This window comes from Exophiala aquamarina (genome assembly GCF_000709125.1).
Source record: "Exophiala aquamarina CBS 119918 chromosome Unknown aczIA-supercont1.6, whole genome shotgun sequence".
Classification (NCBI taxonomy): Eukaryota; Fungi; Ascomycota; class Eurotiomycetes; order Chaetothyriales; family Herpotrichiellaceae; genus Exophiala; species Exophiala aquamarina.
In genome coordinates, this window is record NW_013550582.1 from 1,636,174 (window position 1) to 1,648,211 (window position 12,038).

At 52.4% G+C, this 12,038-nt stretch overlaps 5 protein-coding genes across 5 annotated transcripts; 2 read left to right on the plus strand and 3 right to left on the minus strand.

The window, feature by feature from the left end:
- Positions 1-217: 217 nt before the first annotated feature.
- A1O9_07942 (uncharacterized protein) lies at positions 218-1,522 on the plus strand (the record flags this gene model as incomplete). Its single annotated transcript, XM_013403497.1, has 1 exon — positions 218-1,522. The coding sequence occupies one exon, from the start codon at positions 218-220 to the stop codon at positions 1,520-1,522; it is 1,305 nt and encodes a 434-aa protein (XP_013258951.1).
- A 120-nt stretch (positions 1,523-1,642) lies between these two features.
- A1O9_07943 (uncharacterized protein) lies at positions 1,643-3,403 on the minus strand (the record flags this gene model as incomplete). The annotated part of the gene is made up of 4 exons (XM_013403498.1): positions 1,643-2,938; positions 2,998-3,081; positions 3,129-3,166; positions 3,220-3,403. The coding sequence occupies 4 exons, from the start codon at positions 3,401-3,403 to the stop codon at positions 1,643-1,645; spliced, it is 1,602 nt and encodes a 533-aa protein (XP_013258952.1).
- Positions 3,404-4,000: 597 nt separating this feature from the next.
- Positions 4,001-5,884, plus strand: A1O9_07944 (uncharacterized protein; the record flags this gene model as incomplete). Its single annotated transcript, XM_013403499.1, has 1 exon — positions 4,001-5,884. The coding sequence occupies one exon, from the start codon at positions 4,001-4,003 to the stop codon at positions 5,882-5,884; it is 1,884 nt and encodes a 627-aa protein (XP_013258953.1).
- Positions 5,885-6,222: 338 nt separating this feature from the next.
- Positions 6,223-8,038, minus strand: A1O9_07945 (carboxypeptidase D; the record flags this gene model as incomplete). The annotated part of the gene is made up of 4 exons (XM_013403500.1): positions 6,223-7,349; positions 7,405-7,498; positions 7,555-7,679; positions 7,729-8,038. The coding sequence occupies 4 exons, from the start codon at positions 8,036-8,038 to the stop codon at positions 6,223-6,225; spliced, it is 1,656 nt and encodes a 551-aa protein (XP_013258954.1).
- Positions 8,039-10,352: 2,314 nt separating this feature from the next.
- On the minus strand, positions 10,353-11,594 carry A1O9_07946 (alcohol dehydrogenase; the record flags this gene model as incomplete). Its single annotated transcript, XM_013403501.1, has 1 exon — positions 10,353-11,594. The coding sequence occupies one exon, from the start codon at positions 11,592-11,594 to the stop codon at positions 10,353-10,355; it is 1,242 nt and encodes a 413-aa protein (XP_013258955.1).
- Positions 11,595-12,038: the final 444 nt, after the last annotated feature.

Consider the following 12,038-nt stretch of genomic DNA (forward strand, 5'->3'; position numbering starts at 1 on the left):
GTCTTCACCGCACGCCGAAGCCTCTACTACCCAGCACTTGGACCAGTATTCTTCCATTATCCCGTTGGCCACCAGTCCAGAAGATTGTCATGTAAGCCAGCCGCTATTTCCGTCTCGTACCTATAGCTCTGCAGTCACTAGCAATCCTACAACGGATCGCTTGAACAGTCAACAAGTGGCATCGCCCGGCTTCAACGCAACTAGCCCTTTTTCTACGATGACTGCCCAAATCAAGACACCCTCCGCCTTCTCTGAGGGCGATGTCATGCCTTGGATCAATATCTTCTTTGATCGACTCTATCCAACTTTACCGATCGTCAATCGTTTCTCCTTATATCGGGATATTGTGGCTGGCCGCCAAAGTCAAGACCGCGACTTCACTGCTATGGTCCTCTCACTCTCCGCTTTAGCCCTCGTACAGCCAGTATTACGAGAGGAATACGAGTCTATGCCGTCCCGTATCACTTTGGCCACAAACATGCTTCAGGCCGCAATGAGATCGAGGACGCACACCTTCGGAGAGAACCTCACTGTGGTCACTGTAGTTGCAAGCTTCTTCATGTTTGCTGCTCTTTTCGGAATGGGGAACCAGAATGCTGCTTGGCTTCGTTTGAGGGAGGCCGTTGAGTGTGGAAAGATGATCGGTCTCCACCGCCCAGAAACCTACAGGTACCTGGACAGAGATGAAAAGGGCCAGCGCTTTCGATTGTTCTTGATCCTGTCCGTCACAGAACGAGGATATGCACTCCAACGAAATCACTACATCAGTTTCACTGGCCAGCACTTATCAAAGATGGATAGCATCTACAGGGAAATCGAGGCCAGTGCCACGAGCCATATCTCAAGCATTCTTGTCCATGACGACAAAGACGTCACAGCGATGCGTGGACTTCTGCAGCTGATGAAATTGTTTGATTCTGTCGATGAGGACGTCATCACGTGCTGGAACCGAAGCTGTTCAATTTCTCACGGCACCTGTACGAAGCTCACAACTGTGCAAGTCCAGAGAGTGTACAACGCCATATCTAGTGCCATGCCGCCAACTTCATCGCGGACCTCACGTTCGGATCAAAACACGGATGGCGCCTCGGCAGCGCCACAACCCACCAATTCTATCTTGAATGATCCTCAGTGGGCCGACTGCTTCGTGCTACAGCAATGGCTCTTCATCAGACTGTGGGTTTCCTGCCTGACACATGATTTGCTCGACGAGAACAGCAGCCTTCATTTCATTAGGCCATCGTTTGCCATCAATGTGGCAACGAATGTCTGGAACGAATGCCGCAACCTCGAGACCAGTGTCCTTGAAGTTCACGGTATTGGAATGATAGAGCGGCTGTTCGACGTTGCCATGGGCATTTGTATGGCCATCGAGCACTGTCAAGGTGCGGAACATGCGCGGGTCACCGAGTCAGGCGTTGCGACACTTGAGCACTACTTTGGCTTACTGGACCATCTACGAAATGGTGGTCACACCTTTAGCGCTGCGCTTCGAGAAGCGTATGAATCTATTCAGACGTGATGAGCTCGATTAATATGCCTATTTACATCTCATGATTGCCCAATGGATCTACTGCTTCCTACAAATTAGATCACTATTCCCTGCGCAGCAATATTGCGCTCGTCAGGCGAGATCAGCAGCTCAAATATGACCCAAGGCTGTCTTGTCCACGACTTTTGCCTCCTGGCTAGCTGCAGAAGTCTGATAACCCTTCCACTTGCGCACCGGAATGTTTTCCCTGTACAGCTCGTTGATCTCAGCAAAGGTACGTCCGGATGTCTCCGGCAAGAAGGCATAGTAAAAGGCCAAAATTGCCGCCACGATCCCCCCAAAGACAAGATATGTTTTGGCACCCAGGTCCGCTGCATCCGCTGAGACTAGCTGAGGAACAGCAAAAGTTGTGATTTCTGCGGTTGTATAGGCACATGCAAGTGTATAGGATGTGGTCATGTTCCGAAGCTCGGGTTTGGGTATCTCAGTTGGTAGTGTCACGGAAAGGGCATAAAACGATGCTGCCCAGAAGCCGTTGAACACGAAAGACAGGGCTGCAATGGCAATAGGAACATTGGGTTTGTCGGTGTAGAACGCCAGTGTCCCAGCGGAGATATCAATGGCGAGCAACACCGCCATCCCTATTATGGCCACTGGCCGACGCCCAGCACGGTCAACGAGGATTGGTGCCACCAGAGTGCCGGCAAGGATACAGCATGATGCCGCAATTGTGAGCTGGAAAGGATTGCCAACTCCAAGTGCAGTCAGGAAAATGGTGGCGTAGGTACTAGACAAGATGATACCAGAGCACTGGTTGACCGAATACATGGAGCCAGCGACCAGTGTCCGCATGATGTTATCTTTCTTGAAGAGATCCCAGAACTTGACTCCTGAGGTCAGCGCAAGCTCGCTGTCATGAGCTGCCTTCATCACCCGCAACTCATCGTCGACCAGTGCATCATCGAAAGCCCGGAGTTTGCGCAGGTTGTGCCTTGCCTCCCCATCGCGACCTTTCGTGATGAGCCAGAACGGGCTTTCAGGAATAAAGATAGTGATCGGAATCAAGAACACGGGTGCTACGGCTTGCGCGCCGAGAGGGATACGGTAGGAAGATGCTCCTGCATGTGAGAACGTGGCGTTGCAGATGACGGTCGCAATGACACCAGCGATGAGATTGAAGATGTTGCTGGAGGTAACTGCCATGCCTCGATACCTTGCCGGCACAATCTCCGAAAGGTACAAGGGCGCAATGGTCATGCCAGTGGCAATCATGGCGGAGTTGAAAAATCTCCCAGCCACGAACGCCCCAAGATTCGGCGCAAAGGTCTGTAGGAAGGTACCGGAGATGGATAGGACATAGGCTCCGATCACCACCCATTTTCGGCCATACCTTGTCGTCAGAGGTGCAGCCGAGGCGGCTCCTATGACAGCTCCTACCAGCTGGTACTGTTAGCGACGGCGATTTCCGCAATTTCTATCAAAAGGGCCCAAAACTCGGGTCTCACCGGAAGACAGAATACCAAATTCTGATTGCGTGCCGTTAGAGCCATCGCCCCTACTGAGTTCTGGTGGCCTTGGAACTTTTTGACCTGCAATTACTTAGCAAGAGGCTCCAATGTGAAGCCGCCGGGCTCACAAAGCTTTCCATTGCCGCCACTGGGCTGATGACCTTGTCTGTTCATTGTTAGCAAGCGGAATCGAGGCGAAGTTGAGACGTCTTTGCATACCATCGTAGCCAAACAACATGGAAGCCGCACCGAACGAGAGACATGCCGCGACAAGCAACAGGTTCCAGACTTTCGCAGAGTCGATATCGGATGAGAGCACGAGAGCAGTGCCATCCACATGTTGAATGCTACTCCGAGGCTTTTCATCGACTGCTGTCGATGCTGTAGTGTCGGACTGCTTCATACTTCGTGGCTGAACTCTTTCTTCAAGCCGAATGGCAGATAGAACTTTGTCGAGACTAACCTCCATGGAAAAGCTTTACTCTTATATCATACTGAAGTACCGATTGGCCCTGTCTCCCCACTCTGCTGTGAAACAAGTCAATCCCCGCTATTCGGAGCTTTCGGTCATCTCGGTGGTGTCGGTGGCGCTATCCTACCTGGGGGGCAGCTGGGGAACTAAGACTTCAGAGCATCATCCTACTTCTCCTTCGGATGTGGGTAGCGAGGCGGATTCTGGATGGGAGATCCACGGACGGGGAGGATTCGCAATCTTGGCTTTGAACCGATCACCTACCCAGCTCCCTCTCGTGGCTCCGGATCGGCAGGAGCAGTCGGAAAACTGCCAAGGTTGCAACTTGTTACGCTACATCTCACGGCACAGAGTTAGGCATAACTCAAGAGCCGCTGACCTCCAAAAGTTCAGCTCACGCCGATAGACGATCCCAACGTGTCTGTCTCCTCTCCCATCGGAAGAAAAACGGCAACCTCCCATATGACAGCTCCGTCATGTTCAAACCTGGGGGTAGAGCTTGAAAGCAGCTCAAATATCGACTTGATAATGGACGATAGTGATGTGGCACTTACAACTCCAGAGGATAGCTCAGCAGAGGCATCTTCGACGGATGAGTCCTTTATCGATGAAACCACAACTACCGGGTTCAAAAGCGACCACACATGCCGACAGCACGACGCATTCCGTCAATGGCGACCGCAATACCATATCTTAGCCCCTGGCGGTTGGATGAATGATCCGTGTGCTCCAGGCTACGATGCTAGAAGAGGCTTATATCATGTCAACTTTCAATGGAACCCTAAGGGCAATTCCTGGGGAAACATATCTTGGGGCTCTGCGCAATCTCCAGATCTGGTTCAGTGGACCGTGTCCCAAACTCCTTCTATAACCCCGACGGCAGCACTGGATATCTGCGGTGTTTTCACGGGCTGCAGCTTACCCAAGAACAACATCACCCATTCAATGACCGCCAGCGACAGTAAACTTACAGCATTCTACACATCGGCACAAAAACTTCCAATCAGCTACAGAAAACCCTACACTCGTGGCAGTGAGCAGCTTGCTGTGGCCATGTCTCCAGATAATGGCCGAACGTGGGAGCGATTATCCAGCAACAACATCTTGACCGAGCCGCCCGCCGGCTATGACATAACAAGTTGGCGTGATCCGTTTGTGAACACCTGGGAAGGCCTTGATATGCTGCTTGATGATGGAAAGCACTGGCTCTATGGGACTTTGTCGGGCGGCCTGAGGGGACAGACACCTACCATATTCCTGTACCGTATCGATCCGATCAATACGACACAATGGGAATTTCTATGTCCTTTAATCGAAATAACGCTCAACTTCAGCCCGTCGCAGTGGTCTGGCGATTTTGGAGTCAATTGGGAGGTATCAAACTTCCTCACTCTCCGTGGAGAAGACGGCACACAGTATGAGGTGCTCATCACCAGTGCCGAGGGAACTCTAGAAGATTTCACAGGAGCGGAGCTTAGCAAAGATCACCGGCAGATGTGGATGTGCGGAACACTTCAAAAGACAAGAGCCGGCCAGCCAGAAATGAGATATCGCTATGGCGGCACTCTAGATCATGGGTCCTTTTACGCTGCAAATGGCTTTTGGGACCCACGGAGCAAGCATTTCGTGACAATGGGTTGGATTTTTGAGGAAGACCTGCCTCAGCCCCTGATTGAGCGCCAAGGTTGGAGCGGATGTTTATCGATTCCTCGCATTGTCATACTGAAGACATGGAAGGGTGTAATCGGAACGCTGCGGTCTGAGTTGTCTGCTTTGACCTGCTTCGAGGACACTCTGGAGGAAGATGGCACCCATACCATGCGCACGGTGAGCGCTGTTCCAGACCCTTATCTGAAGAGTTTGCGGGGCTCTAAGATAACTGCGAGCAGGTCGCGCAACTGGGAATACTTCTTCAACAGGCCGTGTGGACAGTGGGAGCTCGAAGCTGCATTCGAGGTCAACGACAGCGCTCTTCGTGTTGGCTTCGATATCATCCACTCGAACGACAACGCTCAGTGCACCAGAGTGTATTTCGAGCCTAGGTCCGAGACCCTTGTTGTCGATCGCTCAAATTCAACAACCATCGAAGAAATCAACACCAAGACAAGAAGCGCGCCACATACGCTTTTCATTATTCAACAGGGCTACACGACCCGACGTGAGGAGCTGACACTACACTTGTATTTCGATGTGAGTGTCCTCGAGGTATTTGCAAATGCCAGGACTGCGCTCACAACCAGAGTTTACCCTGACGCGGCCTCTGGGTTAGGATCGTGTCTCGGTGTTCGGCTGTTTGTCGAAACGGAATTTGAATCCGCCTTAGCAGTGCGAGCCAGCGCAAGCCACGAGTTATCGGTTGCGCGCTGCGATCTTTGGGAACTCCATTCCGCCGTTTCCTATCCTTTGCACTGAAGTCTTAGCCTGTAGTCGACTAGACGTCGGATTCCAAGCATCGAGCAAGAACCAACGTATCTGGTGGGTCAACTTCGCTGCTCTATATCCCTTGCGCCAATAATTCATCTCCTGGGGTTTCTCAGTACCAGTCCATATGACATATCTAGCGGAAAACGAGAATCGAAACGCATGCGGCATGGGGTGGAGGTGTTCAGAAGAAGAAATCTTGGGATGTGCTGTCATCGGAGGATGATCCCGTCATTTTCGAATCATTAGATTAGAGTCTAGACTTGTATCATGAGCATTCCAAGTAGCCAATAACACCAAAGACCTGGCCTCGCGAAGAGCCAAGATCTTTAAAATCTGAATTTCGCGCTCTTCAAGGCCCGCTTGGCATTCGCGTTCTCTCTCTCCTCTTTCTGGTTATACCTCGATTCTGCGTCGCCGACAGTCGCATAATCCTCCGTGATCCTCTCCTCTCCCGTTGCCGTATCCCACCCATTGATGGTGCGATTGAACATTGCCAGGGCCGCCTCTGGCTGGTAGTAGGGCACAGCGTGTCCTGCATCGAAGACCCTCGTGAACGAGAAATTGGCATACTCCCTCGTATCGCCGTAGTTAGTACCGTCGACGAGCAGCGGGGTGTATCCCGCGGAGCGAAACTCTTCGATGCCCGTGTAGTTGAGGCCGAGCGATAGTGCCTCGCCGCCGTACCAGTTGCAAACATAGTCGGAGTCGCCGTACCATAGGGCGACGCGGACGCCTGCATCGAGGAGTTCCTCGAGCTCGCGGAGGAGCTTAGGGTTCGCATGGTCGCCGGTGAACCAGAACGCGGCGGTGACTTCAGTATTCACGCTTCCCGTGTAGTTGGTCGACACGCCCAGCGCCTGCTGAACTTCGGCCAGGTTGAGATATGCGGAGAACAGGCCCGGGGGCGGTGGAAACTCAGTCGCGTTGCGCATGTCGTACGTGTCTCCAGGATTGCCGTACGCGTAGTACGGGAGCTCGACGGTACGGCGGCAGACTGCATTGGCTTCGTTGCAGACCATGTTGCCAGAGAGAGTCGTGCCGTTGGTGAGAGCCCATGTCTCCCCGCAGACATCGATGAGCGCGAGACACCCGTTCACCTCCATGTCGAGAGAGAACTCCATGTAAGCGGCGACAGTCTCGTTTACTTCTACGCCGTGCGTGTTATTCAGAGCGAATTTGGGGTACGATGGGTACTGTAATCTGGCATCGGTCATGCCATTGATAATCGTTAGTGTTCCTAGTTCGAGCCGTACACCCTGGCTATCTCCGTCGCCGCTGACAAGTTCGTTTTGTTTTCGGAAGTAGTTGAAGAAGCCTGGTCCCCAGTGCCCGCCGTAGGATTGCGTCGCGAGGTGGAAGGTCTTTGACTCAACCACAGGGTCGATCTCGGGAAGGGCGGCGTAAAACGCTTGCACAGCTTTCCAGGCGTCGACCGCTGCTGTTTCCGTCGAATCTGTCGAACCATCAATATACAACCCCCAAATTCCGAGTTGGAAGTGTTCACTTACTAACGGCCATATAGTCGGCATCTGGAAATCTTCCGACTATAGGTGGCGCATCTGCGTCGCCTGTGGTGGTTGAAACATCCATGGAGAAGTCCTCCTTTTCAAGATCAGTCTCGACATTTCCGTAAGCTGATATATGAGGATCATCCGTACCGTTGTTCCATATGAAAAGCCAACTCCAACAGGCTGACTCATGAAAAGCATGTTGGACAGTTCATTCCATGCGTTCGGATTGGGTTCTGTGGAAAGCTCTTCATTGATCGAGCAAGGACCAAGCTCTGACTTTGCGTTAGACAGGACAGGGTCTACCTGGTAGGGACAACATACCTTCGAATAGCCCTCCCATTGCATCTGCACCTGGGCCTCCATTGAGCCATAGTGTAATAGGATCCGAGGCCGGATCACGCCTCGACTGGAAAAACCAAAAGAAAATATGTTTGTCTTCTGCGATATCGATGAAACCAGAGTATGACTTCACTCCTTCAGTCGTTTCGCAAATGCCAGGCTCTTTATATCGAAGGCTTATACCATCCTGGAGGGTTATGGTCTGGAGGTCATCAGCTAACGCCGGCAACTGTCCGAAAGCCGAGCCAACCACGGCAAGAACGGGTAGAGCCTTCCAAATTTGAGCCACCATTGTATGGATTTGCTAGAGTATTGTGTCGCGGCATTCTTGAGGGAAGAGTGTTGGATGAAGACTTTATACACAATTCGGAGTAAACAAGTTGCAATGACGCACTTCCTCCAAAGCAGAGAGTGGGCCCATCGGTGGAGCACGATGTTCAGGTACCTCCACAGCTGCAGCACACAGCCTGGTGCAGATCTGTCGTCACCGGAGCACGACAAGGCTTGGGTTTCTTGGGAGCGCTGTATATGGCCAGAAATGGTTAAGCGTTGGCGTACATCTCGTCGAATGCCTTTCTGACATTCCGCCCACGGTGCCACTAAGGAGAATCACGGCATGACTAACATCATGCCCAGCCTTCTCACTGTTGGCATTCCATAGCATTCATCACGGTTGAATAGCCAGGCTGAGGCTCTAATGTGTAGCCTAGGTAACTTTTGAGGTAGACGTGGCGCGCCCTAGCAGCACACTAAAGTCCGAGCAAATAGCATCCTTCAACAGCAGCCCATCACCGCATTCAGAATTTATGCATCCAAGATCTTCATACTCATAGTGGTACTCACTTGAGATCCACAGTGTGATTCGAAAAGGCAATCTTCATCGCAGCAGGATGTAATCTGGTCACTGAAATCGTCACTGAAATCAAGGAAGCTGAGGCCAGCCCTGTGACTTCGCCTAGCTCCCTCCTTTCGATCCAAGACTGACTTTCCGGGTTCCTGGCAATTCGATCAAGGATGCTAACCTGACCTGCGGATATTTCCATGGTGGGCGTCAAGGCACACTTTACCCATGGATCGACTGATTTGCGAGCCTTCCGGTCTACCACCAAAATTCAATTTACAATACGTCTCTGTAGCAAGTGCTGTGAGGCTGAAAAGAAAGCTTCTTAGAGATCCCGCATTAGCAGAGGAATTTCGATATCTCCGAATGGTCTTCTGTCAATCCCGTCTCCAAATGTATTATTGTTCGGTCGCTCAGCTATCTCAGGCATCCAAGATTAGAAGGAAAACACCTCTCATTACTTGCGGCCGAAGTGTCAATACTTCCACATCTCGAGACAATTTTCGTGAAGGCTGATAAGCATGAACCCCCACCGCGGTCGTTTCTGGCTTTTGCTGCTGGGTGACCAACCGAGCCTGTGGCAGCTCACTCTCATCGATACTAACGAAGCGCGGGGGGGGAGGGTGCACCCTGAGAGGCTCCACTCAGCCGCTATGATCGCTCTCTAGGAAAATTGAATGCGATTTCTTCCAGACAACATGCTGCAGTATTCCCTCATCAAATGCTTCGATCTGAAAGCAATGTTTCGGACCTGGCGTACTGTGCAATGGTTTGTGCTTTCACGAAATCCTCGACATTAAAAAATACCCATCCCCAGGTTCTCATTCATAAACACCTCCCAGGTCCCGAACACTCAACCTATGCCTTTTAGGCAGATTAGAGCACCGCCGGGACCGTGCCGTGACTTTCAAATTGGGCCACGAACAATCCCGCCGGAGCTGCAAGTCTGGTTTACTCGCACCTCTCAGACGCCATACCAACCCCCAAAAACTTGAGATTGATTCGGTCGTTTGCATGGGTCGCTGGATGTGTGAACTAGGACCTCGTTCTCGCCGACAACGCAAACTCCACGGCTTCGCGGACCGATTACCAAACGAGATCGAGGCATTGTCAATCCTGGAGGATTTAGAACAGACAGCTCTATCGAGCATTACTGCTCCAGGCTGGTTGGCAGTGACACTTTGTTCAAGCCCGGAAGAAACAATGCCACTTTCCTGGGCTGACCAAAATCATCTTCATTGAGCATACGGAATATGCCTCGGGATATAGGTGCGGGGAGCGAGGACCTTTCTCTGTTGTTACGGCTCACTCCTTGGGTGGAATGATAGTGGAATGCGCGCGGACCAATATGAATTGATGAGATACGCCGTTGGGAAGGTAGGAGTCAGTGTAGAATGTCTGAATGATGGTTTCTATCGAGCCAAAGGAGCGATGCCATCGTTTCTCTCGGATTGAAAATCAAAATTGGAACGTAATTTGGCGTTAAGAGGAACGTCTGTTCCAAGCAAGAATTAGCGTCTGCGCTCGAAAATGGTCTCTCAAGCCCGAGGCCGGTGCAAGCAGTGATGTTGGGGTAGTGACGATACAGGCTGACTTTGATGGCGAGGCTTCATTTTAGAGCCAACAAAGAGTGGCTGGGGGAAGGGGGTCAAGCTGGGTAGCGGAAAGCTCATGGAACAGGGTCTGAAAGCAGATGTGAGCCTTTGATTGCTTGATAAACAAAACAAATTTATTTTCTCTTTGCATCGAGGAAAGGGGGAAAGACTCATGCCACCACCATTTCCAGAATCTCTAGAACATCGCTTTTTTCCGTGATAGGCTTCGCATTCGTCTGGATCCAGTGGTCCTTGAGGCTGTTCTGCGCCAAAGCGTCCAGCTTCTCCCTTCCAATACCCACCTCCTTCAGCGTTCTCGGCATCCCCAACTCCCTAAAGATCAAGTCCAGAATGTCACCGAGATCAAGCTTCTCCACGAAAACCTGGTCGTCGCTCTCGTACTTAGCCTTGAGCAGCTCCTTGACGGTGGGCGACCTGAGGAGCACTTTCTTGGTGTACGCCTGTCGGTCATTGTTTGCGCCGACCTTCGCATTCCACTTACACACCGCGGGCAACATGATGCAGGAAGTCTCGCCATGGCCGACGCCGAGCGGCCCAAGCTGATGCCCAATCGCGTGGCTTGCGCCGAGGGGCACGCCGCTGCCAACGGCGCTCATGGCCTCGATGACGCCTCGCTGCGTCTCGAACCGCGCGGCTAGATCGTTCGGATCGCGGTGCGTGCGGATCAGTGACGGGACGAGCTTGAGCAGCCCCTTTTCGGCCTCCGCGTCACCTTTCTCGTTGGATAGCAGACTGCATAGCGTCTCGATGCAGTGATCCACTGCCCGCACACCTGTGCTCAGCCAGATTCGCTCGGGAGTCGTCGTGGTCAGTTCTGGGTCGAGCACCACCAGGCTGGGGTTCCGCGTGGGCGGCTCGAACAGGCATTTGCGATTGCTCCCGTCGTCTCGCGTCACGCCTGCGATGCTCTGATACTCGCCGCCGGAGAGGCTGGTTGGGATGGCGACGTGGCGGATCACAGGGTCCTTGAAGTCTCCCTTGGAGCTGAGGAGTCTGTCCATTCCCTCGGAGTCCGTGATGTCGTTGGCGAGCATCCACGCGATCACCTTGGCCGCGTCTGTCAGCGACCCGGCGCCCAAAGTGACGATGACGTCGGGTTTCTTGGGCGCGGCATCTTTTGCGATCTCAAGCACTTCGTTCCAGTGCGTGTGAGGCGTCATTCCGATCCTCAGGCCGACGGTTTTGTCGCCGAGAGTCTTTTGGAGCCGTTTCAGCGCATCGGTGTTTTTCGACAGCGATGCGGATGCAATTATGTACACTCGGCTGGCGTTAAGTGTGGCTTCGATGTGGTGTGCGGTTGCCTCGTCGAAGCGGAGACCATAGGTAATGTAAGGGATGGCTCGATCGTCGAATGCTGGCTCCAGATGGTCAATGCCGTACCGGAAGTCCATCGTGGTTTCTAGTGCGTCTGGCGTGCCTGGTCTATCAGTGCCTGAGTGGGGCCGGGCACTTGACCGTGGGTGCAACGTCTACAACAAAGATAATGGGGCAGACCGGAGATGTTGGGAGGAGAAAAGATGCCCGATACAGGTATCGCTCCTTCGGTTGTGGCAGCCCTCTAAAACAAGAAAAACATTGTGAATCTCAACTAGGAAGGTACCAGACATAATATAGCATTTGTAATGAGGGGCTTAAACCCGATCAAAGACTCCGGCCTATGAGCGTGGACCGAAAGGTCTGAGGGTCAAAGTTGGGGAGTTGTTGGTGGGCACGGACACACACTTCTTGGTACAAGAGGCTGCGGGGAACCGGAGAATTGGCAATGAGTCAAGGCGATCCAATGTGACAAATCTTCCGCCCGCGGTTCAGAGGAAAGGAAATGCCACAAAGCCGTC